The sequence below is a fragment of the Pangasianodon hypophthalmus genome, chromosome 13, assembly GCF_027358585.1.
Source record: "Pangasianodon hypophthalmus isolate fPanHyp1 chromosome 13, fPanHyp1.pri, whole genome shotgun sequence".
NCBI classification, from domain to species: Eukaryota; Metazoa; Chordata; class Actinopteri; order Siluriformes; family Pangasiidae; genus Pangasianodon; species Pangasianodon hypophthalmus.
In genome coordinates, this window is record NC_069722.1 from 2,205,410 (window position 1) to 2,231,576 (window position 26,167).

The following is a 26,167-nucleotide window of genomic DNA, read 5'->3' on the forward strand; positions in this document are numbered from 1 at the left end:
GGAAGTGGAAAATCGTGTAAATTGCATGCCTCTAGGCCGAGTGTGATGTGGAGCGGTGTGTTTACAGGTCTGTGGGACGAGTGACCTTTAGAGCAACACGGGACAAAACCACAGTCACAAAAATCACTAAACCACTGACCTTTTAAACACGCCGTAATTATCAGTATGAAACTCTTTCTCTGCCTCTCTTTCTCTGTCTGTCTCTCTCCATCTGTCTCTTTCTCTCATTTTCATTATCACTGTTTTTCTCTCTCTGGTCTCGTTCTCTTCCTCTTTCTGTGGGCCTCTATCTGTCCATCTGTCTGTCTCTCTTGTTCTGTCTCACTTTCTTTCTTTTTCTCACTCTCTCTCTCTCTGTTTCTCTCTCTGACTCTCCATATATCTCTCTGTCTATCTGCCTGTATGTTTGTTGTTCTCTCACCTTATCTCACTCTTTGTTTTTCTGTCTCTCTCTTTTTCTGTTATTCTCACTGTCTGTGTCTTTATCTGTTTCTCTGTTGTTTTCTCTCTTTGTCTCTGTCTGTCTTTCTGTCTGTCTCTCATTGTCTCTGTCTGTCTCTCTCTTTCTCTCTCTCTCATTCTGTCTCTCTGTCTTTTTATCTCTGTCTGTCTCTGACTGTCTCTCTCTCTCTCTCTCTCTCTCATTCTGTTTGTCTCTCTTTGTCTCTCTCTCTCTCTGTCTCTCTCTCATTCTGTCTGTCTCTCTTTTTTCTCTGTCTCTCTGTCTGTCTGTCTGTGTGTCCATCTCTCTCTCTCTCTCTTGTTCTCTCTCCCAGGTAGGATGACGAATCATCAGTTGGAGAAGGAGATGGGCGGAGCCAGCCTGGTTGATGAGGAAGGAAAGGCGGAGCCTAAAGAAAGTCTTTTACAACAACACTGCGGCTGGTTTGCACGCAACCTTCTGCTTGCCCTCACCATTCTGGGTATGTGTGTGTGTGTGTGTGTGTGTGTGAGAGAGAGAGAGAGAGAGAGAGAGATTGTGTGTGTGTGTGTGTTTGTGTTCAGGTATACATGCAATTAACTTTGTTTGACACCATTTTTATTTGCCACAAAAAAACTACACTTTAGTGCCTCCTACTGGTGTCATTTAGTGTTTAGAGCAGTTTAGTGTTTGTCCTGTTAGTGTTACCACAGCTCAGTGGTGTATTTCTTCCTGAGCTGAAGCTTTTCCTTCAGTATGTCTCAGTCCGGGTTCTCGACATGTTCTTGTAAAGAAGAAAATTGATATATATATATTTTTTTAATTAGGTAAAATGCCGTGTGTTGGTCCAGTTACTGCTGCTACGTGTTTGTTATTGCAAACATATCAATATATATTTGAATGAGTTGCTGTAAGGTCTGTGTACATTGCTTTCATTCTTTTTTTTCCATTTCAAAATTTATGAAAAATATGCAAACGAGATGCTCAGAACAGTGTTTCACATTAAAAACAATAAAAAGCTCTAATACTGTAAGGATATTGTAGATGAATTTCATATATTTATTAAATTATTAAATAGGGAAATATTATATTGGACTTGTAATGACCCAGTTCCATTTTTCTCATATTTGGATGCCTAAATATTAGATTTCTACACTTTGTGTGGTCAGACATTTCGAATCAATAAGCACAAGTCATTACATATGTATAAATATATAAATATATGGATGAATGAATTTTGTGTGTGCCAAGAAAAACAAAATAAATAAATAAAATAAAAAGCTGTGTACTTGTTTTTCCCATTTTCCTTTTGAAATGAAAGACGAATGAACACAACATACACAGACGCTGTAACTGTATATGACGCTAATAAATCCAGCTGTATCTCGTGTTAGCGTTTATGGCTAGCAGGATGCAGGGTTATGTGAGGATAAATCCGGGCTGATAAATCAGACACTAATCAGGAATCACGGAGAGGCTTTCAGACTGCAGCACAGACACTCAGATGATCGAGATGTTCCAAGCTCTCGGCTTTTAACCCAAAACTGGTGGGGACGTGGCCCAGTTTCTGCATTTCCTTATCGTTTCCTTATTCCTCAGAGCACACGTAGTTACCGCCACCACATCATGTCTGCCTGTTTTATTAATTCGCTATCCTTCCCTCACTCTGTGTCTTCTGTACTGACTTCTTTTTGCCTCTCACATCCTCGAATTACAATTCTGTAGCTGTCGGCAATGAGTCTTTAGTAGTATTCATTTCACTTTTCTATTTTATTTTATTACTTTAAAGTTCTTGCTCATTCTTTCTCTGTCTCTCTCTCTCTGTCTGTTTCTCTCTCTCACACACACACATTCACACACACACACAGGTGTAATAGGAGGCTCAGTGCTGGGCCTGCTCTTGCGTTATGTTCCTGATCTGGACTCAGACGCTTTGATGCTGGTCTCCTTCCCTGGAGACATCCTCATGAGGATGCTGAAGATGCTCATCCTCCCCCTCATCATCTCCAGTCTCATCACAGGTGACACACACACACACACACACACACACACACACACAGAAACAGAGATAACAGTGAGTTACCTTTTCACTTGTGTTTTACTATCACTGAATAGGAACTAAGTCAGGAATAAAACTCTCAGTGGTGTACTGTTTATCCATTTATAATTATATTTAATGTTGTGAAACAAGTTAGTTCCTGTTCTCACTTATGTTATAGCAGCTATAAACAGTCGTTCCCTCACCAGCCTCACTTTTTATCTCTCTCTCTTGAAATTAAGTCAAAAATACGCAGATTATTGAGAAAAAAAGCATTAAAAACCTCCTCTGTCCTGAAGATGCTGTAAAACGTAAAGTTACAGTTTTACTTCTGACTGTTACAAAGCGCTGACACTGGAGACTCCTTCCATAAAAGTTAAAATAATGTCTACTTACAGAAAACATCACCGTAATCAATGATTTTTTTTAAATCAGTTTCTGTGGAGTGTTCACTGTACAAGTCCCTATGACTGAGCTGTTACTATGGAAACGATAACGTTAGAACGAGCACATTAATTATAAATAAAACTGAGATTTGCAGCTGCACTACTGTCAGAGCTGCTGCTATAGAAAATTCATCAACACCTTCTGATCAATCAGATTTCAGATTTCAACAGCACTGTGGTATTAAAGTCTAAAGCCGCTGCCGCAGATGTTTAAGGCGAAATGGAAGACAAACGTGTGTGTGTGTGTGTGTGTGATCTGTGTTCCAGGTCTGGCAGGACTGGATGCTCGCTCCAGTGGGAGGATGGGTACCAGGGCCATGGTGTACTACATGTCCACCACCATCATCGCGGCTGTGCTGGGGGTCATCCTGGTGCTCGGGATTCACCCGGGAAACCCCAAACTCAGGAGCATTCAAGCCAGCGCTGGACCCAACAACCACGAGGTCAGCAGCCTGGACGCTTTTCTGGACCTGATCCGAAACCTATTCCCTGAGAACCTGGTCCAGGCCTGCTTTCAACAGGTACATCCACCTCACACATATCGGCGAGTTAATATATTAATTCATGGCAACACCTTATTAAAAAATAACCACCATATCACCTCAGCAACTGGACATTAAAATGATTTTTGTACCATTTGTTATATTTTCCCTCCTTTTCTTCATTAAATACTTTCGTTTCTATAAACGCTGGACAAAACTCTCTGAATCGAGCCTGTAGTGATGCTCTGAATATATGGTTGGTGCTTTGTTAGCAAAACCTCATCGAAAGTTACAGAAAATGAATCAACACCTTCTGACCAATCGGAATCCAGAACTCAACTGCACTGAAGTCATTTTAAAAGCCCCTGAGTATAATTCCTAACTTTCAAAAAGCAAAAGGACATTTTTTTAAAAGTGTTATTTCCTGTCCATAAAAGACTCGAGTTACGGTGAAGTGTATTTTAGAGGATGTTGGAGGAATGATGTTCACTAGAGCTGGGTGATACAACAAAAATATCATATCACGATATTTAAAGACACGATTCACATCACGATATATAAAGTTTTGCAAACAAACTGCCAGTGAAAGTAGTGTTGCGTTTAAAATCTGAAATAATCTGAGTTGAGAGTTTTATTTAACGTCTACAATAAACTAAATTAAACAGTGAAAAAGAAGAAAGTTTCAAAATTGTGTAAGGATTTTAATATTTAACGATTTTAAAGATTCAAAAGTATTAACATGTAATCAGATGCTTTCGATCACAGTTTGTAAAAACAGAGTAAAAACTTTTTATCATGATACCTGCGATATCTGAGAAAAGTGTATTGCGTCATTTAATTGATCATAATATCGTAATTATTGCGTCATAGTTAGAGAGTTTTGTCCAGCATTCATAGAAAGTATTTCATGAAGAAAAGGAGGGAAAATGACACAATTTTACTGTCTAATGATACGATATGATATAGATAAGGATATGATATAGAAAGCGTATCATGATATGATATTTGACATAACTGTAACATAACTAGAGGGCAAGAGACATAGCGAGAGAGAGAGAGAGAACGAGAGAGAGACCGAGAGAGAGAGAGAGAGAGCGAGCAAGAGAGAGAGAGCGAGCAAGAGAGAGAGCGAGAGAGAGAGAGAGAGCGAGCAAGGGAGAGAGAGCGAGAGAGAGCGAGAGAGAGAGAGAGAGAGAGCGAGCAAGGGAGAGAGAGCGAGAGAGAGCGAGAGAGAGAGAGAGAGAGAGCGAGCAAGAGAGAGAGAGAGCGAGAGAGAGAGAGAATCTTTGGCCAGATGTTAAACCCAGTTGAGTATAAAGAGATTACAGATAATCTGTCCATCTACTCACACACACACACATACACACACGTGCATCTGATACGCATGTGCATGCAAGTATACACTCACACACACACACACACACACACACACATACACACATATCCATTCTCATACAAACCCCCACACACGTATAACATAACATAACACACTGACAGGAAGTGAATGACAGGAAGTTGTAATTCCAATCCTGCACGGTTCATTCGATTAAGCGTGCGCTAACACAGACCTACAGCTGGAAACCATTCTCTCAGAATCCTGCTTAATGTGCTGTGGTTTTTTAGCATCTTAGTCGTGACGAGACATACGGATCCACTGAGACGCTGTTAAAATGAAACACCACGGAGCGGGACATGAACGTGGCTCTCGCGTCTACGGCGGCTTTCTGCTTCATCATATCCTGCTAAACGAAACTTACAATACAGTAAAATACAGTGTGTAATTCTCTATAACAGCAGCTCTGACAGTAGTGCAGCTGCAGATCACAGGTTTCTATTAATGCACTCATTCCAATACGTTATCGTTTCTATAGTAACAGCTCATTCGTTTCTATAGTAACAGCTCATTCGTTTCTATAGTAACAGCTCATTCGTTTCTATAGTAAGAGCGCATTCACACGGAGGACGCTCCACATAAATGGAGTAAAAATGCGTGTAAATTGTTCTGGTGTTTTCTCTTAAGAAGATGTTTATTTAACATTTATGGAAGGAGTCTCCAGTGTCAGCGCTTTGCAGCAGTCAGAGGTAAAGCTGTAACTTTTCTGACAACCTCAGGACAGAGGAGTTTACACTTTGTGGTTTTTCATTTCAGCTTTTTTTTTTGTCCTGTTCACTTCAAAAGAGAGAGAAAAAAGAGAGGCTGGTGAGGGAACGACTGTTTATAGCTGCTATAACATAAGTGAGAACAGGAACTAACTTGTTTCACAGACGTGCCACGAGATTAAATGCACCTATAAACAGATAAAAACTACAAGTCGTTCTTTAATAAATAAAAGATTGTAATCATTGGCAAATTGCTGTTGTATAAGAGGAATAAAACACTTTAGGATGTGCTCTTACAGGAAAGTAATCAACATCAGGGTGGTTACAGTAACTCTGCTTCATCACAGTTCTCGTTGATTATTTTCCTGTAGCACACCTACACCTGTGTGTGTGTGTGTGTGTGTGTGATTATTTTCCTGTAACAGCACAACATGGAGTGTTTTATTCCTTACTTATAACTTGTTACATTAAATAACAACTTTTCTCATCAAGAAATGCAAATATGCAAATTAAAAACCCGAAAGATAAACCAGTGTCACATGGCTTGTATTTGCATACTGGAATGTGATAGGCTTGTATATTTTGTGATGTAATAACACTTTACATGGCTGTCACATGCACTAATTCAGACTTTAACAGTAAGAATGTGGCAAAACTGCTGCAGTGACAGTTTATTCCTGCACATTTTTTAAACTTTAAGTGTGACTTTAAACATGTGAGAAAGGAAAAAAGATGTAAGTGCTGTATGTTCTCGCTGCAGGTTCAGACGGTGGTGAAGAAAGTATCCGTGCCCGTCAGCAACCAGAGCGAGCCTGTTTCTGTCAACAGGAAGAAGCTGGAGTTCAAGTGGGGGATGAACGTTCTGGGTAAGAAACATCACTCCTGCGTAAACATTGTTAGTCGTGCACATTTAATCAGCCTGTAACATGATCCACGCTGATTACTGTTTATGATTTCATCACGCTCTTGCTATTGAGCTTTTCATGTTGATGAATGGACGTGCTTTGCTCTGGTTTCCTGATATTTTTGTAAGGATATTTAAGGGAGGCTCATGTATTATTTATCTGTCCGGAAAACATGCCCCTTGTGCACTGAGCTGAGACTTGTTACTCTCGGGAAATGTTGTCATTGTAAAGCCCATGTGATCTCCAGTGTATATAGTTTAATTGATACCGTAATTATTTGTTTGACTCGTGTTTGGATGTGGATGTTAATGCTGTGTCTGGAGCTATACACCACTGGTGAAATGTTTGTGCACAACATTTTTGTTTAAATGACCTGAGTTTAAATACTCTATATTTATAGCTATGATATTTTAAATAAGCTTAAAAAGTCTAAAGTACTATTCAGATGAAATTCTATAGGCACTACACACACCCCATTCTAATACAAAACTGAATGTTTTATTTTTATTTTTTATTACAAACGCTTGTACGAAGGAGCATGGCCCCTAGTAGGTCACATGACCATACCATATACGTTGTCAGTATCTGTGCTAGGAACTTTCCTAAAATCCCCAGAACTGACGCTTCTCTGATACGTCCTTTTAAATGCCATCTATATTTTATTGACCTGTCTTTTAAACTTGGTTTCATTTTGATGGAAAAGAGCTCCTTTCCTACGGGATATAACTCAATCCTTACTAGCATGTCAATCCAGATGGGATATATGTATATATTACCTGGCGTTATTTCTACTGCTTTTATATTTTATAGAAGGTAAAATACAGAGTGATCTTTCCATACGCATGTACACACTGTCTGTAAATAATGACTGACATGAAGATTTGGACAAAAATGATAACCAGAGTATCTCAGAAATCTGGTAATAATTACATCACACATGACCACATTGAAAACTAATCCAGTCTGAATAGGGTTTCTGAGTCTTTTATGTATAGACGTTATTAAAGTGCCCTTTATTAAACCACTGGACAGCGATTGCATTTCAGTGTGGCACGACTGCAACACACTGATGCAAATGCAGAATTACATTCACTTCTGACAATCCTGCTCATGCAGCTGTTATTTTTGTTTGCACCTGCCCATGCAAAATTTTCAAGATTTTTAGTTGTTTGTGTTCCTCAGAAAATAAACAAATGAATAGCTTAATTTAAACCATCTCAACTCTGACCAGGCAGTTACTAAGGATGAGTGAATGGTGTAAATGCATTACACAGTGGCACACATTCATGTTAATAATTTGGTCTTTGTTTGTCCCACGAGCTTCATATCTGACCGATTGTGTCCCGCACTGAAGTATGTTTCTTTCAAAAACATTTCAACTGAACACTAAACTCTGTTCAGGTGAGACATGGCTGCTGCTGTTGTAATATCTTTTCTTTTTTTTCCAGGTTTGATCGGCTTCTTCATCACTTTCGGGATCTGCATGGGAAAAATGGGCGAGAGGGGAAAGATCATGTCCGAGTTCTTCAACATCCTCAATGAGATCATCATGAAGATGGTGTCCATGATCATGTGGTCAGTGACTCTGTGTGTGTTTGTGTGTGTGTGTGTGTGTTTGTGTGTGTATGCCAGTGCCAGATGCTTTGTCTCTAAACTGAAGCAGCTGGACAGATAACAAAGTGGCAGCAGAGTTTCAAACACGAGTCAGTGGTTTTCTTTCCCTGAATCCAATCATTCCTGGACAGCTGGTTTTAACAAATCTCATGTGTTCTTACCCCAGGTCATGAGTTTTATTCCCTTTGAAGAAAATGGTGGGGAATTTTGGGAATTTTAGGGAATTTCTTGTGTGCACATAAACCCAATAGTTCCAGCTCGGTCTTTATTTATGTCACGTGACATGACGGGATTGCACTCATTCTCTTGAGGCATTCTGAGATTTTTATTGTTATGAACCTCATTATGGGTGTCTGTGTGCAATCATCTAGCATACATGCTTTTATAACAAAAAACAGAAAAGACATTTTGTTTAAAAAACTGACATGTGGGAGGCTCTGTTTTTGGGCTGTAGTTTTAAGTCATAAATAAAGTGACACTTGTAATGAAGCAAGACATTATGAATGAAGGCTTTTTTCAAGATATCATTGGGAAATGATTCTAGCGTTTTATAGGACGAGAATTAGAAAGATGTTTTTTTATCCAGAAAATGAGAAAGAGAAAGTAAATGACAGCTGAAAGAAAGGAGGAGAGAAAGGATATCCATAGTGATGATATCCATGATGACAGTCTGCAGGTTAGGAGCCAGCAAGTGTCGAGTGAAAAGTCTGAGGGTGTTCCAGGACGTAACACACACGGCCTCACTCGAACCTCGCCCTGACACAGCGCCAACCTGCTCCGTGCCGACCTGAGAGCTGGAACGAATAAACAACTGATAATGATAAAGCTTCGAGCGCTGAACTCATGGGAACGTGAAGCTGCGGCGAGATGAAACAAAACACACACTCCGAGCTCCAAAATTAGAACTGAGAAAACCCAGACTGGCCAGTTTCACACCAGGTCCCATTTAATGAGTATACAGTATAATATACAGCACAGGCCATATAAAGAATATAATACATAATACACAGACGTGACCTTTGACTTTCTTGCCGGAAGCGTCATGTGATCCAGATCCCGCTGATTCAACGCAGGCCTGCACTCAGAATAATCCCCCAGATACAAACGCTAGATCCTTGCTCCATTTAAGGCTTCTGGATTTCAGTCCATCTCCAGACCACATTGTTACACGACAAGACAAGATGCCACACTGCGAATCAATTACTTTATTCCAAAGTGAGTCTGATTATCTGATTCCCTTCACTCTGACGCTGCTTTGGATCATCCTGGAGTCTCATAAAACAAAGTTGAAAGCGGGCAATATTTCAATTTCAAAACCAAAACAGTTTACAAGCACTGAGTAAAATGTCAGGTAACATTAATGACGGAGATGTCATGGCTGATTAGAACGCTACACAGATGACAAAGTACAACGTTCCGTAATAAGCGTTCACCATAAACTCGCTTTGATATTCGCTGATTATTAACAGAATCTTTTTTTTCCCTCGGGATACGTGGCAAGTATTGTTTGCTTTCTCCATAGAACACCTTTTTTCTTTCTTAAAATTTTTAACATAATCCAGAATGATTTTGTAACAAACAGTGACTTCTTAAAAATTTTTGATTTGGCTAACGAGTAATCATGACCATGAACGTGGCGACTGAGACAGTCGAACTAGTGGACAGAAAGAGGACTGCGATGTGAGAATGTTACGAGAATAGTAATGAGAGAATAGTAAATAGTTGACGCTTTGGGCTCCCAAATGGTTCCTTGCCATTTATTCTAAACCAGACAAAGTTTATGATATGTACTATAGCAGTGATTGCTCTTCTTTGCTATTGAACTATGTCTGAAATTGTTTCAGGAAAAATGACTTTACACGTAATGTAATATGTAGTACAGAGACATAAGTCATGCTTCAGTACTACATTACCCAGAATCCCGAAAGCAAAACACTCAAATCAGAGACGTTGTTGTAAGCATGGAAACATGTAGCTACTCTGAAATACTAATAATATTTTAAGTCTACACGACAACAACGTTAGTAGAAACAAGCTGAAATTAGAGGGAAAGCAATTGAATGACTTGCAGTGCATTATGGGAACACTAGTTGTTTCTTTGTTCTTGTAGAAAGTATTTGCATACATATTATGCACTTTATAATAATAATAATAATAATAATAATAATATTTGGCACTCATTTTTGCCACTTTAAATTCTTTACTGAAGAATTTTCTGAAAAGGAATTTTCTGAAAAGAAAAATAGGAAAAAATGGGTTGAATGGAATGATGGAAATGGGGGTTAAAACCATCACTTTCTGATGCCCATGTGGTGGTTTTTAGGTACTCTCCACTCGGCATCGCCTCTCTGATCTGTGGAAAGATCGCCGCCATCGGTGACCTGGAGGCCGTGGCCCAGCAGCTCGGCATGTACATGGTGACGGTGATTGTTGGCCTCATTATCCACGGTGGAATCATTCTGCCCATCATATTCTTCTCTGTGACACGGAAAAACCCATTCAACTTTTATTCCGGGATCTTCCAGGCCTGGATCACGGCACTCGGAACAGCCAGCAGGTTAGCAGCTCACGCTTCGCTTTTTCACCATTTTCCTGCACATCTCATGTTCACTACGTAGTGCACATTTTTCCCAGTCATGTCCGAATGCATAATGGAGAAAATTCAGTGACTCTAAGTGGTACAAGCAGTCACTTATAAGCCTCCGAGCCAGCAGGGGGCTCTGTAAGAATGCAGGATTTAAAAATTAATAGCTTATTAAGTTTCCAGAGTGTATCCCAGGAACTTGACACAATGTAAAAATTAAAGTCACTTTAAAGATACATAAGCAAGATTTGTCAAAACTAGTCAAGATATTCCCACCCATGTACACAAAGCTCCGCCCCAGAATATGGATTATAGAATTCAAATAGACTTAGCATTAGCAAGGACAAGGACTATCATGACTTTCACTTTCAAGCGCACATAGTCATTCAACTGCTTGAAAGCCAAGTTATAACACTATAACCACATGAAATTCGGCTCATAAGGATTTATTAGAATGATCAAGAGTGCCTTTGCTGTCCTTTTTTTCTTTGTAATGAAAAAACATACCTACTTGATTTGTTATGTAATGTTTTATATGTAAGGTTTTATACAGATCATTTACAGACCTGCTGAGGACTGATATTGTTAATTCTGCATCCAGCTTCATCGCCTTCATCAGTAATAAAGTACTCCATCATTCTGGTTTTATTGCATTCCGCTTGCTCACAGGAGAATTATCCGGATGCACTGTGCGCTTGCTGATTTCAGCCTTTTTTTCCCCTTTTTGAACAGACTGAAATGGGGGTGAAGTGAAAGGGCACTGGGAGTGTCTATAAAACAAACACAAACAAGCGCTCTGTTCCAAAAGGATTTTCTCAGCCGTGTAATACACTTGTGCTGAGGCCATGGCTTAAACAATTTTTTTAATCACATTCCAGATATTTTCCAGGATATTTATAAGTAGTAAGGAATAATAAAAACAGACTATTGCACGTTTAACCTGTTTCTAAATTCAATCAGACCAATCACAATTTATGATGCGGGATTGAGCCTGACCTCTGACTGAACTGTCACTGGAGTCCAGAACTATTTCAGTCCAGCAAGGATGAGCGACATGGGAAATAATGGGTTCTTAAATCTGCCTGTTATAAATAACATTGGGCTTTTAGTGTTGGCTGGGAAATTACACTCAGACACAGATGTGATGCTCTTCTGCTTTTTCCATCAACTGAGTAGTTTGATGTAGGTTCCAGAGCCGAGCAGAAATTTAGAACATCTGGCTGTATATACCTGTGAACTCCAGCTATGAACTCTCTCTCTCTCTCTCTCTCTCTCTCTCTCTCTATTTTCCTCTGAATTTCCTCCTATTTCTTTAATCAATGTATATTAAAATCACTCCTAATATATAAAACCTCAGCCCCTGCCCCCTTCCTGAGTCTGATGCTGATGTGAAGTGACACCAGATTATGTGCTAAGGATGAAGCGTGACTGTTTTATCTGTGTTGTTTTTTTTCCATGTTTATACACTGCCTGGCCAAAAAAAAAGTCCCACAATCTAATATTTTGTTGCACTGCATTTAGCTTTGATTATGGCACGCATTCGTCCTGGCATTGTTTCAACAACCTTATGCAACTTCACAACATTTATTTCCATCCAGAGTTGCATTAATTTTTGGCTGAGATCTTGCACTGAGGACCACTCCGTAAAGTCTGTCCATTGACAGCACATCCCAAAGACTTTCAATGGGGTTAAAGTCAGGACTCTGTGGTGGCCAGTTCATGTGTGAAAATGATTCCTCATGCTCCCTGAACGACTCTTTCACAAGTTAAGCCTGATGAATCTTAACATTTTCATCCTGGAATATGTCTGTGCCGTCAGGGAAGAAAAAGTCCATTGATGGGAAAACCTGGTCATTCAGTACATTCAGGTGCTCAGCTGACTTCATTTTATTGCCGCACAATGAGGCTGAGCCTCGACCTGACCAGCTGATGCAACCCCAGATCATAACTCTGCCTCCAGAGGCTTGTACAGTAGGCACTGTGCATGACGGGTGAATCACTTCATGCACTTCCCTTCTTACCCTGACACGCCCATTGCTCTGGAATAGAGTAAATCTGATTTTATCAGACCACATGACCTTTTTCCATTGCTCCACAGTCCAGTCTTTATGCTCCCTAGCAAATTGAAGTCATTTTTTTCCCGATTAGTCTCACTAACAAATGGCTTTCTTGTGGCCAGACGGCTGTTTAGTCCTAATCCTGGAAGTTCTCATCACATTGTGCGTGTGGAAATGCTCTTACTTTCACTGTTAAACATAGCCGTGAGTTCTCCTGTCGATTTTTTTACGACGTGACATCGCCAAGCGTTTTAAAGATCTCCGATCACCATCATTGAAGATTTTTTTTCCGACTACATTTCTGCTGTAAAGTTGATGCTTCACCGCTATCCTTCCAGGCTTTAATAATGCACTGGACATTTCATAACCCAGTTCCAGTGATTTCAGCAATCTCCTTAGGTGTTTTCTTTGCTTGATGCAGGCTAACAATTTTCCCCTTCAGTAACATCTTTTCCACGGCCACAGGATACGTAATCTGCCATGGTTGTTTAAGAAATGAGAAGCTACACACTGCATCGGTTAAGGTTAAAAGAACTGTTGCCAGCTGAAACATATTAATCACTGCAGTAATGATCCAATCATAGGCTCTTAAGTATTTGCTTATTTAAACCCAGAGTCAGAAAACACATCAGTAAGTCCCTGCTAAACTGGTGGCTACTGGGTAGCAGCATTCATCTCACAGCTCCAGTGCAAAACCTCAAGAAGCAAACCAACTCTCCATTTAGTTACTTCACCTAATAAATGTAAAATCTTGCTGGCTCATTCCATATTTAGAATTTAAGTGACTGTTTTTTACAGATCAGTTTTTCCTCAGCTGTTGACTCAAACTTGTTCTTACCAGTCACTACATTTGGTTTTAGACATCTAGACATCAAGCTTGGGCTCTGTGCATGAACAGACTTGTGACATTGTAGAAAATATACCATTATCCAGTCTAACAAACGCCAGATGACAGTAGAATCATCGTGGAATAATTGTTATAGCATCTCTGGAAATTGCTGTGCCACACTGAAATGCAATCCCTGGCCAATCACAGCTCTAAGCCATATTTGAAGGTGTGGTTATAATAATTTCCCAGGAGGTGTTACCGTCCAAATGAAGGAAAACACTTTACAGTTTCTTATTGTTTCTTCATTAGTACTGCGCTGATTGTTGAACCTTTAATCATTCAACTTTTCAGAATTCTTACTAAATATGAAAAAGGTGTTAATAGGAATAAAAATACTTACAGTGTATAATCATTTATTGGGCCTCATTTAGCAAACTGGCTATAAATGAATTTATTCATGAATTTATTCGTACTCCCAAGGGCATTTATTAGTTCAGAAATTCATTCGTATCCTACGTTTCGCTCCTGAGTTTGTGTAAATTTCCATATAAGGAAACTCATTGATGTGAACTTCAATCGATCATCTTTAAATCGTATAATTGTTGATGAATTACTGCGATTTTAAATAGGGATTATGCTGTCAAGTTTAAATCACTTCTCTATTTCACTTATCCAAAACCTGTCCATAAATTAAGAATAGCTATTTGATTAGGGGGAAAGTAATGGCGCCCTATGACAGGAGGAAGAGTTAGTGTGTGTCTATGGTAGCCTACGCTGCAATGGCTGAGCTGCATTACTGGAAGAGATAAGATAAGATAACACTTAGTATAGCTTGATAATTTCTGGCTCATTGGTATATATCAGCATACGCACAGAAGAAAATCAGTGAATCTTCTGTAAGTCTTGCAGGAATGTTTACTTCAGTTTGGCTACACTTTTCAGTATCATTCCATTGCTTCCTTGTTATTTTTGAAAAACTTGTCACACCTGATTTGTTATTCAGTATTACAGAGAACTCGTTGAACTCAAAGAAGAAATGTAACTGAATCCCTGGGTTTGGGTTTCAAAGCTCTTAACACATAATTTGTTAATCTTTATATTGTGTAACTGTTATATTTTATGTGTGTGTGTGTGTGTGTGTGTGTGTTGCATGAGAATAAATCTGCAGTTGATCAACTGAAAGGACTTCATCCTGCCAAATTCTTCCGTCTGTTTGTGTTCTGTTTTATATTTGATTGCTCTTTGTGAAAAAAACAAATTGTTCTCATTTGTACGACTCTGGATAAGTGACACTTAATTTCCTCTTATTCTCACCCTCACCTCTCTCTCTCTCTCTCATGCTCCTGCTTTTCTCTCCCAGCGCTGGCACGTTGCCCGTTACCTTCCGCTGTCTGGAGGAGAACCTGAAGATCGACAAGCGGGTCACCCGGTTTGTGTTGCCCATCGGCGCCACCATAAACATGGATGGCACGGCGCTTTACGAGGCTGTGGCGGCTATTTTCATCGCCCAGATGAACGGCATTGAGCTGGACGGAGGACAGATTGCCACCGTGAGGTCAGTATCAGCATGACGGAAATAAATTCACACAGTTTATTATAGATTGTCTGGTTTAAGAAAAACAAGGCATACTAAATAAAGTTTATATTTGTTTTATAGTCTATAAACACATAGTAAAGTCTCTGAAGAGGATATTTTTTTATATAATTTTACTATTGCTATTAAAATCTCAAATGAAACAAGTTATAACCCTCTGCTTTTATATTTATGCATTTAATCAAATATTTATGAGGATTTATCTGTGTCGTCTTGGTATTTAAGATATTTAGTCAGTACTGAGGATTTTCCAGTTTAACTAATCCAAAGACAACAGAATTATACAGCTTTAAGTCATTTGAACCCCATTTCTAGATTTTATTCCTTATTTATATCACAGTATTGTTGAATTCTGGATTCTGATTGGTCAGAAGGTGTTGATTAATTTTCTAAACCAGCAGCTCTGACAGTAGTGCAGCTTTAATGCTTAAAGCTTAATGCACTTGTTTTAAAACATTATTGTTTCTATTCTAAAACAGTTCATTCACAGGGACTTGTACAGCGGACGCTCCACATAAACGTAAAAAGTTTACTGTAAGGAGATTTTTCTGTAACATTTATGGAAGGAGTCTCCAGTGTCAGTGCTTAACAGTCAGAGGTAAAGCTGTAACTGTGAGTTTTCCGACATTTTCAGGACAGAGGAGTTTACGCTTTGCAGGTTTTCTCAGTAACGTGACAAGCTGCTTTTTTTTGGCTTATAACTTCACGAGAGAGAGAAAAAAATAGCGGCTGGTGATGGAAAGACTGTTTTAATGTAACCGAGAACAGGAACTAACCCGTGGATGTTTTACAACATAGAACGTCCACGAGTAACTATAAATGGATAAAACATATGATGTATAATTCTTTAAGAAATAAAAAACTTAATCAATGAGAAATTACTGTGGTATAAAAGGAATAAAACAGTGGCAACAGTAACTCCACTTCATCACACCATCCCATCATTGATTATGTTCCTATAACAGCATGACAGATTGTTTGTATTATATATAAATACTCTACTGTCTCTGTTTGCTCTCTGCACCATCTCCCCATGTTTTTCTTCTTCCTGTCGCATAATGATGACATCACGGCGCGGTGCAGTATGACGGCCACTCTGGCGAGTGTAGGAGCTGCCAGTATTCCCAGCGCTGGTCTGGTCACCATGCTGCTCATCCTCACCGCAGTGGGTCTCCCGACACAGGACATCAGCCTGCTGGTGGCCGTCGACTGGCTGCTGTGAGTCCTCACACTTCAGAGTGTGTGTGTGTGTGTGTGTGTGTTTCCAGAAGTAATCAGACACTGGCATGCTTGTTTGCTGTTTTATTCTCTTACTCAAGCACGCTGGAGCTGAAAGGAAACACTAAGCACTAAAGTAAAGTGCAGAATGTCAGCTCTAATTTGTGAGGATTTACACCAGACTTTATTACATCACGGCTTGGGGCTGAATGCGGCCCTTTACAACGTTTAAACAAATTCTCAGTATAATAAATCTATCCGTGTTGTGCTGTTATTGGAAAATAATCAGTGATGCAGCTATGATTACTTTCCCATAACGGCACATCCTGGAACGCTTTATTCGCCTTACACCACAGCAGATTGCCGACAGTTACCATATTTTATTTAGTAAAGAACATGTCGTGTTTTTTTATCCATTTATAGTTACACTTAGTGTTGTTGAATGTCCAGGAAAAAAAGTTCCTATTAACTATACACAGTCGTTCCCTCACCAGCCTCTTGTGAAGTTAAATAGACAGAAAAAAATGCAGCTTGTCATGTTACCAAGAAACTGCAAAGTGTAAACTCTGTCCTGAATCAAGGCAAATTTACATTTATAACACAATTCATACACAGAGGTCTTTCAACATGCTTTACATAGAGAACGATAAGAAAATAAACACTATAAGACAATTCAGTAAAATAAAGGTAATCACAAAAGACAAGAATAATATCATTAAGTTAAATAATATAGATTAAAAGACTAATTAAAAGTGCTGTGCTAAAATAAAGTGCAAAGACAGAGTGCAAATATAATATGAACAGAAAATAAAAATGGTGTGTTTGTGTGTGTGTGTGTGTGTGTGTGTGTTTATAAGGTAACTGTAATGGAAGCCTTTTTCACAGATCAGGTTTGAACCTGCAAAAAACTTTCTCAATATTTAAAGATATATTTGCACACACACATTCACACACTCATCCACACACTCACTCACAACTATGGGCAATTTTACATAACCAATTTTTATTTTGTCCGTAGATTTTTTGGCAAATTTATTACCAGAACTTTCAGTGTATTCACAGAACCAAAACTGTATCACTGTCCAATTATTCTTTCTATCTTTTTGTCCCCGTTTTTGTCCTGATGTTCACTCTTGTGTGTGTGTGTGTATGTATGTGTGTGTGTATGTGCGTGTGTTTGATTTAGTGACAGAATGCGAACCTCCATCAACGTGGTGGGCGATTCCTTCGGAGCAGGTATCGTCGACTTCCTGTCTAGGGCGGAGCTTTCTCAGATCGACGCAGACATTCCGCTATCAGACGAGGAGTTTGTCCCCCCTCCCCCCATCCTTACTGATATAGACCTGATTGACCCTCTCTGCCCCCCAGAACTGCCCCCTCGCTTCCCCCGGCCCCCCAAACTCAACCACCACCAGCAGCAGCACCACCACCACCACCACTACCACCCTCCTGCGTCTCTGAGCCACTCTCGCTCTCTCTCTACTCGCTCTGCTCGCTCTCCGTCCCCTCGCTCCGTCCACTCGCCCTCGCCTCTGTCCGTGTGTTCACACTCTCCTCGTCCTCACCGCACACACTCGCCCCGCCTCCTGAACCGCCGCTCCGACCACGGCTACTGCGCTCTGCCCTCGCATGACCACCAGGTGAGGATTAAAAACATTAGAGTGTCCAAAACTACACACTGGACACTACAGAGTGCACTCTAACTAGAGCAACTGGAATTATTCTAAAAAAAAATTATAAACACACTTATAAACATTCTTTTCAATTCTGTTTATTGTAGACTTTCAAATGGTTTCAGAAGCTACATGGTCTTTTAACTTGAGATATTATCTTTTGATTATATTTGGATTATGTAAGGAATAAAACATGACAGGCTTGTCACGTTACTGAGAAACCACCAAGAAGCGTAAACTCCTCTGTCCTGAAAACTTAAAGAGGAAAGAGGAAAAATTAAAGTTTAAATTAAAGCTTTCCCTCTGACATTGGAGACTCCTTCCACAGATGCTAAATATGACAGAAAACTTCACCATATCAACACTTAGACATTGTTCTTTGATAAATTACATGGATTTAATCTGTTTATTATTAGGCTTGGTGCCATACACGACCATGTGAATGAGCTGTTACCATAGAAACGACAATGTATTAGAACAAGCGTATTAATATAAGTTTGTGATACTGTCTGATCTGTGCATTAATAGGAAATTAATCCACACGATCACATTCAAAAATTCAACAGTGCTAAATTTGGTATTAGTATTTTTGAGGTCAATCATTTTGTAGCAGCGTCTAACTACGTAGTGAAGAAAATCCCATTAGTGTAAAAGAAAAAGAAAATCCCACAGTGTATGTTAGTTTCCAATGAGCAGCCACAGATTACCCATAATGCACTGACTCACTCAGGAAGACGGTGAGCTCAGATGGTCACGTCTCGTCAGGTTTTTTTTTTCCTCAGACTTTGTTCATGAGATTTTCATCTTGCTTTCATATTACTCAACCTGACTTCATGTGAGATTTGCATCTGAGATTAGACTCAGCCAGTCAGATCGGACCTCCTTTCCGTCCTGATTAGTATCTCGTCTTGTTATTTGAAGTCTAAGCACATGAAACCAGATCTTTTCGGTTCTGATTTGGACCAGATTCATGTAAGTGTTTACACAGCCATTCCCTAATGTAATCACATGTTTATCTAACTGCTCAGATCTGAAGCTGAGATCAGACTCTGAGCAGCCGCATAAACACAGCCGCATGTTTTACTGGACTTTACTGCACTTCCAACACTCTAATGTTGATTTATTGAACCATTTTCTATAACAGCAGCTCTGAATGTAGTGCAGCTGCAAATCACTGGTTTATAAAATGAATGAGCTTACTGTGATACGTTATCGTTTCTATAGCAACAGCTCATTCACAGGGACTTGTACAGCGGATGCTTCATATAAACAGACTTTAAAAAGTGTGTAACCGCTGATCTGTGAGGAGATGTTTATTTCACATTTATGGAAGGAGTCTCCAGTGTCAGTGCTTTGTAACAGTCAGAGGTAAAGCTGTAAATTTTCGGACATCTTCAGGACAGAGGAGTTTACACTCCATGGTTTCTCGCTTCTGTGTTTTTTTTTTCTTCGTCTTATTAACTTCAAGGAGAGAAAAAAAAAGAGAGGCTGGTGAGGGAACGAGTGTTTATAGCTGCTATAACATAAGTGAGAACAGGAACTAACTTGTTTCACGGACATCCCACAACCTTAAATGTAGCTATAAATGGATAAATATATGACATGTCATTTTTTTAATTAAAAAACGTTTGTAAGAGTTGACAAATTGCTGTGGTATAAGAGGAATAAAACACTTCAGGATGAGCTGTTATAGGAAAATTAACAGCAACTCTGCTTCATCACACCACTTCCTTGTTGCTAGCTAAATCTTTAGTCTCAGTAGTAAACTAGTTTATGTTTGGCATCCATAATTCCCAGTTGCCTAGCAACAGTGCAAACATGACATTAAGCACTTGGACAATGGAACGCACAAATTCACATGTTTGAATTAAAAGCATGAGAACTAGCATAAATAACTTTAAATACATTTATGCTTTTTGTTATTGCATTGCTTAATGAAAAGTAAAACATGAACATAAAGACATTTGCTTATACAATACAGTGCATTGAATTTTTTTTTTTGTTGTTTCCTCAGGTGTCCACGCTGCCGCGAGACTACAGGGAGAGACACCGAGAGCGAGAGAGGGGCAGTGAGAAGCTGCGTAGACGAGAGAAAGGCCGAGAGAGCGAGACGGAGGAAGACGAAGAGAGAGAGAGGATGATGGATGAGGCCAGTGAGGGAGAAGAAAGTGACGACACAGCCTACGACCGAAGTCACTCCATCCCGCCCTGTGAGCTCCCCTGAGGGAGTCGCTCTGTCACTCCCACCATCCGCCCCCTTTAGCACACTTTTACTACAGTTCCTAACGCTTTACAGCACCTGGTCACAGCATTTATCAAACTGTATACAAACTAATTTATTCAGAAATTGTTCACAGGAACGTTTACACAAGAAATGCAGTCTCAGTTTGGAAAAATGTTCATATCTTATGTTTCACTCCTGAGTTTGTGTATATTTACGTATAAGGAGAGCCACTAATTTACTCATTTTGATTGGCTTTGAAATATATAATTGTCGATGAGTTACTGCGTTTTTATAAACCATATAATTGTTTACACACCCATTTAATGAACCATTTCTGAAACGCAGTAGTTTCATATTAAGATTCAAGATTCAAGAGTTTCTTGTCATGTGTACAGGAAACAGTCTGTTACACCATACAGTGAAATTCTTACTCTGTGAATCCTCCAGCAGCCTATGACATAAATTAAGGACATAGGAAAATAATACATGAAGCATAAATGACAAATTTACAATTACAAAATTACTAATAGTGCAAAAATGCAGGAGACAAAAATAATTGCATGTATAAAGTGTACTGTGTGCAACGTAACAAAGAAGACATGCATGTGCAAAGTCCTATACATGTGTATTGCTTGGAGGATGTATGTGTGTGTGCGCAAAGTATGCAGAGATAGTCTGTAGTCCCTGATGTTGTTTGCATTGAGGTGTGTGTGTGTGTGTGTGTGTGTGTGTGTGTGTGTGTAGGAAGGTTGGGGTAGTCTTTGTAGTGAAGGGGGGAGAGGCAGCAGATGGGTGTCATTCACAAGCCTGATGGCTTGTGGGTAAAAACTGTTATTAAAGACCTGAAACAAAACAAATCCGTAAATGAAGACAAATGAGACTAGCCGTTCAATCAGGACAAAAGTAATGGCGCCATATAAAAGGAGCAATGCTGCAATGGCTGAGCTGCATTACTGGAAGATTTAGCACAAACTACACTTAGTAGGCTCTCTTTCACCATTTTGTCCTTTTTTTTAAAGCTCTCTGTGAGCTTTTATGGAGTTTTGTGGGTGTGGCTAAATGTAAAGGTGCTGTGAATGTGCTTTGGGGATTTTACGGCTGATTGGCGTTGATTAACATACACACATGAGGACAGAGAAAATCAGTGAAACTTTTGTAAATGTGGCAGGGATTATTAGTCCGGTTTGACGGAAAACATTTACACACAACTTTATACAAGTGATAACTGAGGCCCAGTTTTTGAGGTGTACAGTAAACATACTGTACAGTATATGCTAAAGATTAGAAAATGTTATAATGTGTTAACATGCCATTCAGTTCAGTGTGTTTTAGCATTTGCTTTTAATTTTAAAAATTAAATCTAAATTTAAAAACTTAGGCTAAAGCTTCATTCTATGTAACATACTGACTTTAATTAATTAATTATACGTGAAATTTTATAACTTTTGAAGAGTGATACACTTTTATTATGATACATTTATGTTATAGGTGGAAACGTTTATTCAAATGACTTAAAAATGATAAGTTAAGACAAATCCAATCCAAGCACAATCCAAGTTTATTTCATTTTCATATTTTATTTTATTTCCTTTTAACTTTTTTTGTTTTGTTTTCATTAATCATAACTCTGATGAGCTCAGAACTTACTGTTAGACTATTGCACCTTCTTTATTTCTTTCATTCTTTCTGTCTCGATTTGTTGATTGATTGATTGGTTGTATATTTATTTATTTATTTATGTATTTATTTATTTAATTTAGTTAGTTAGTTAGTTAGTTATCTATCATTATAGATTGCATTATGTGGTGTATGCTAATTTTTTGTTGTGTTTATTCACAATTTCTCTGTTGTCCAGTGTCATTATGAGCGTTTGTTGTGGTGTGATAGCTCTCTCGGGTCTCTCGGGTCTCTCTGTCTCGGGTCTCTCTGTCTCTCTAAAATGCCTTTTGTTCCCCGTCCCTTTTCAGATCAAGTGTAAAGTGTAAAGTAATAAAATCTCAGCAAATCTTTTCATTTCCTCTTCATCTGCAAGTCACTGTTTGCTTTTTCTTATCCTCTGCATGGATGTAAAAATGTTCTGGTTGTGGTTTCTGTCCTGTGTGAGTTTTGTTTTAACACTGAGGTGTTGTTAGGACCTTTGACACTTTAATAATAACTCCTGGATGAAGGAATGGCTGAACACTGAGACATCATCACGCTTAATCTGCTTTAAGACAGAAAGACATCTGAAGAATGAAGAGAGAGAGAGAGAGAGAGAGAGAGAGAGGGAGGGAATGATGAAGAGGAAAGAGACAGATGGCCATAAAGATGTCAGTCTCTGTGATTCTTCTCTCACAGCCGTTAGAGATGACGTTAGAGATCAGAGGACGTCAGAGAGGACAGAAGAGGACAAAAGCTTAAGTAAGATGTCGAATGAGAACTGACGTGCCTTCAGTAGTCACTTTAAAGCGATGGATATAAATATAACATGGATATTGGTTGGCCATGGTCACAGATGTTTCCAGCGGTTACCAGCCTTTTAGCTATAGACCCCACTGGTGTTTGTATACAAACCTGGCTGCAAAAAGACCCGAGTAGCCGCATGTAGCTGACTGAAGAATCTCTGGAGAATTTTATTTAGGAATTAGATTGACATTAGCTAAAATGTTCTCCATGTTTTATTATGGATTAGCACTAAAAGACAGGAGTGCTATCAGCTAAGCTAACACTCTCAGATGGCGTAACTCTAGAGGTTTGTTGGGAATTTGCACGGTAGACCAGGAGACTTGGAAGTATCTTCAGCAGGATTCTTTATTGCTATGAGCGCATCAGTCTACAGCATATGCCAGCGATTATGCTGTTTCGCACTGTAGTCCTCAAGTCTAACTAAGGAAGACATACATTGTAATTTTATAGGCATTCAATGGGCTGTCTTTAGAGGTGTTACAAAGGAAGTGCGAAGCTACAGGAGCCTGCGGAGAGTTTCACCAGGTCTAATCCAGTTAATATAGCTATATCCACACCTGGGGTACCGCATTCACATGTGACTCAGGCAGTGATGTAAAGTCTCTGTTTGACCTAACTATTCCACATGAATGCACACAAGCAATGTATATCACTCTGATGATTTGGGATAAACAGAGGATCTTAAAGTGACCCTAAATTGTGCATTCCCACAGGTTCCTTATGGTCTGGCATCCTGTCAGTGGCTAAAACATGCTAATCAGTGGTGTAGCCTGCAATGACCGGACATACTGTATATACACATCTCATAGAAACTCTGAGCTTTTATACTAGAGAGGAATTGATGCTTACAACGTTGTGGGCACGTTTAAGACGTAATGTTTTACGACTGGAACACTGAGGATGTCGTCGTGGCACCGAAAGCCGAGGTGCTGCCCAGCTGGATGCATTAAACAAATTTAGCTAAACGCATCCATTATAGTCTGCTCCTCAGTAAGAATGTGATCTAGCTATCTAGTGTTATCTAGTGATGTAGATTACAGGTGAGCTACGTAGGGTTTTTTAGCTATAAATTAGACTAACTAGCAAGCTAAGCTTGATAAATAGTATTCGGGAAAAAACAACGGTGTTTTGAACACTTTTCCGGTTCTTACAGCCAATTATCTCCATCAGTTCTGCTTCCTCTTTTCCTCTTTTTCTCATTTACTCTTTCTTTTCTGGCTTCCAGACGGGTAAGTTCTCCTCATTCTGATACGCGCGACAATTCAAAATAAACGTGCACATGCTAGAGGAGTCGCCTGTCCTTTTGTGTAGTTTCTACTTTGATTGGATGATGTGTGTATCTACTTTTACTTCTCTTCCAGAGTCATTCTGGGGAAAAGACATTTTTTCGAAAAGGCGTTTTTGTTTTGCGCTCGTTACACCTGCGACTATGTTTCACATGCGTCTTCTCAATCTCTCCTGATGACGTGTCATGGATGTGTGCAAAAATTACCCAGATCTAGACCTGACTGTCATGGCTGTCGCTGATTGGTTGCATGAATCTACAGTCGGGGCCAAAAAGAAATCAGCCGCAGCCTCGCTTCTCACTTCTAAACACCATTCTGTGTGTTTTTATTACGACCTTCTGATTAAACAATAATCCAATTTAAGACATTAGGACAGAAACTAATTTTAGAAAATTGTGAGGGGAAGAATGTGAGGAATAAGATTAGATGAAAATTTTAAAAATATTGAAATATTATGGATATATTACAGAATATATCACCTAATAATGAATCATTTATTAAATAATAATAAAGGTTGGGGGCAATTATTTTAAAGTAAATCACATATTTATTGCTAAACAGTTTTTTTTATTTAAATACAATTATAAAATCATTTCCAGTGCTCACTAATTCTTATCTGGTTACTTATTAAATCCATTTTAATTATAATAATAACGATTCTTGATTACATTAAATTATTTCTGGGGGAAAAGGGACTATTTTTATTTCTTACTCAGGGCTACAAATCAAAGGTTGTGACATCTGATTATTTGAAACTTGCTTATTTGATAGCAGCGTGTATCTTTAAGTTTAGAGATTTTTAAAAAAAATTTTTTATACATAAAAACTTTTCTAACTAATAAAACACCACAAAATTCCTGATAAAACCTTATCAGTCACTAGCAGTAGATTTCTGTATTTACTGTGACCACAGCGCCTCCTGTAGGTAGCTTTAGGACACTGCATGCTCCTGAGAATCTCTTTCACAAGCAAACTAACCTTAAGATGATGTTTTATTCCCTTCTGATTGGTCAGAAGGTGTTGATTAATTCTCTATAACAGCAGCTCTGACAGTAGTGCAGCTGCAAATCACAGGTTTATATTAATGCGCTTGTTCTAATACGTTATCGGTTCAGTAGTAACAGCTCATTCACAGGGACGTGTACGCTAAAGGTGTGTAATCATTGATCTGTTTATTTAACTTTTATGGAAGGAGTCTCCAGTGTCAGCGCTTTGTAAGGACATCTTTCCGACATCTTATCAACTTCCGTTGTTTAATAAAACATTGCTATCGTTGGCAAATTGCTGTGGTATAAGAGGAATAAATGACTTCGGGGATATGTCGTTATAGGAAAATAATCAATTTCAGGGTGGTTACAGTAACTCCACTTCATTACACCACACTGTTGTTGATTATTTTACTATAACGGCATGACACAGAGTGTTTGATTCCTTACACATCATTTCGTATAATAATACAGAAAAATAATGCACGGTTCAATAAAGAGTAACTTATAACATCTCACTTAATGATGAAAATACTCTTTATTAATTATTAAATACAATGTAAATAAGGTTCACACTGGTTCTTAGGATAAATACAAGTCTTGAAAAGAATATGCACACAAACAAACACTCTCTCTCTCTCTCTCTCTCTCTCTCTCTCATACATACAGTACATGTACAAAGAAATTACATTAGCTTTCTTTTTCTTGATATATTGTATATTGTGTGCCATGTTGTGTTCTCTTTAAGACTTTGTCCAGCTTCTTTCTTGATATTTCAGTCTCTCTCTCTCTCTCTCTCTCTCTCTCTGATTTGTGTATTTAGTGATGTAGCTTCTTTCCTGTCAAGTCCAAGTAAAAATATTTATGCCACAACAATTGGGTAAGTGCTATTTCCACACAGATCCAAGCATTAAGACAACTTCATAAATAGAAATAGAAATACTTACACAAATATAGATAATAGTTTAAAAGTGAATGAATATACTGGTCTTGGTTGTGTTGTCATCGTTTTGTGTGTGTGTGTGTGTGGGTGTGTGTGTGTGTGTGTGTAATAGTGGATGGCCAGCGTTTAAAGGAAATTTTTGGAGAAAAAAGGCACATTTGTACAGTAAAAAATGAATGTAGTCGATCAGTCAAGATATGTTTTGTGTACGAAGTCTATTTAAAATCTGTTTCTCTGTGTTGTGGTGTGCAGTTATAGGGAAATAATCAACCTTCCTACCTTCCTAACGTTCATTATTTTCCTGTTACGACGCACCTCGAAT

At 38.8% G+C, this 26,167-nt stretch overlaps 1 protein-coding gene across 1 annotated transcript; it reads left to right on the forward strand.

Annotated features, from left to right (window-relative positions):
- Positions 1-786: 786 nt before the first annotated feature.
- slc1a9 (solute carrier family 1 member 9) lies at positions 787-25,171 on the forward strand. The gene is made up of 10 exons (XM_034310160.2): positions 787-923; positions 2,290-2,442; positions 3,173-3,426; positions 6,248-6,353; positions 7,841-7,967; positions 10,330-10,563; positions 14,837-15,031; positions 16,154-16,288; positions 17,475-17,928; positions 19,976-25,171. Exons 1-10 carry the CDS (start codon positions 809-811, stop codon positions 20,183-20,185), a joined length of 1,983 nt encoding a protein of 660 aa, XP_034166051.2. The 5' UTR covers positions 787-808; the 3' UTR covers positions 20,186-25,171.
- The last annotated feature ends 996 nt before the right edge of the window (positions 25,172-26,167 follow it).

Bases quoted from the DNA above. Each gene is read 5' to 3' on its own strand.
- slc1a9 (XM_034310160.2), top strand. From the start codon at position 809: ATGGGCGGAGCCAGCCTGGTTGATGAGGAAGGAAAGGCGGAGCCTAAA. The intron at 2,443-3,172 runs GTGACACACACA...TCTGTGTTCCAG, and splicing joins CATCTCCAGTCTCATCACAG to GTCTGGCAGGACTGGATGCT. The intron at 16,289-17,474 runs GTGAGTCCTCAC...TGTTTGATTTAG, and splicing joins GTGGCCGTCGACTGGCTGCT to TGACAGAATGCGAACCTCCA.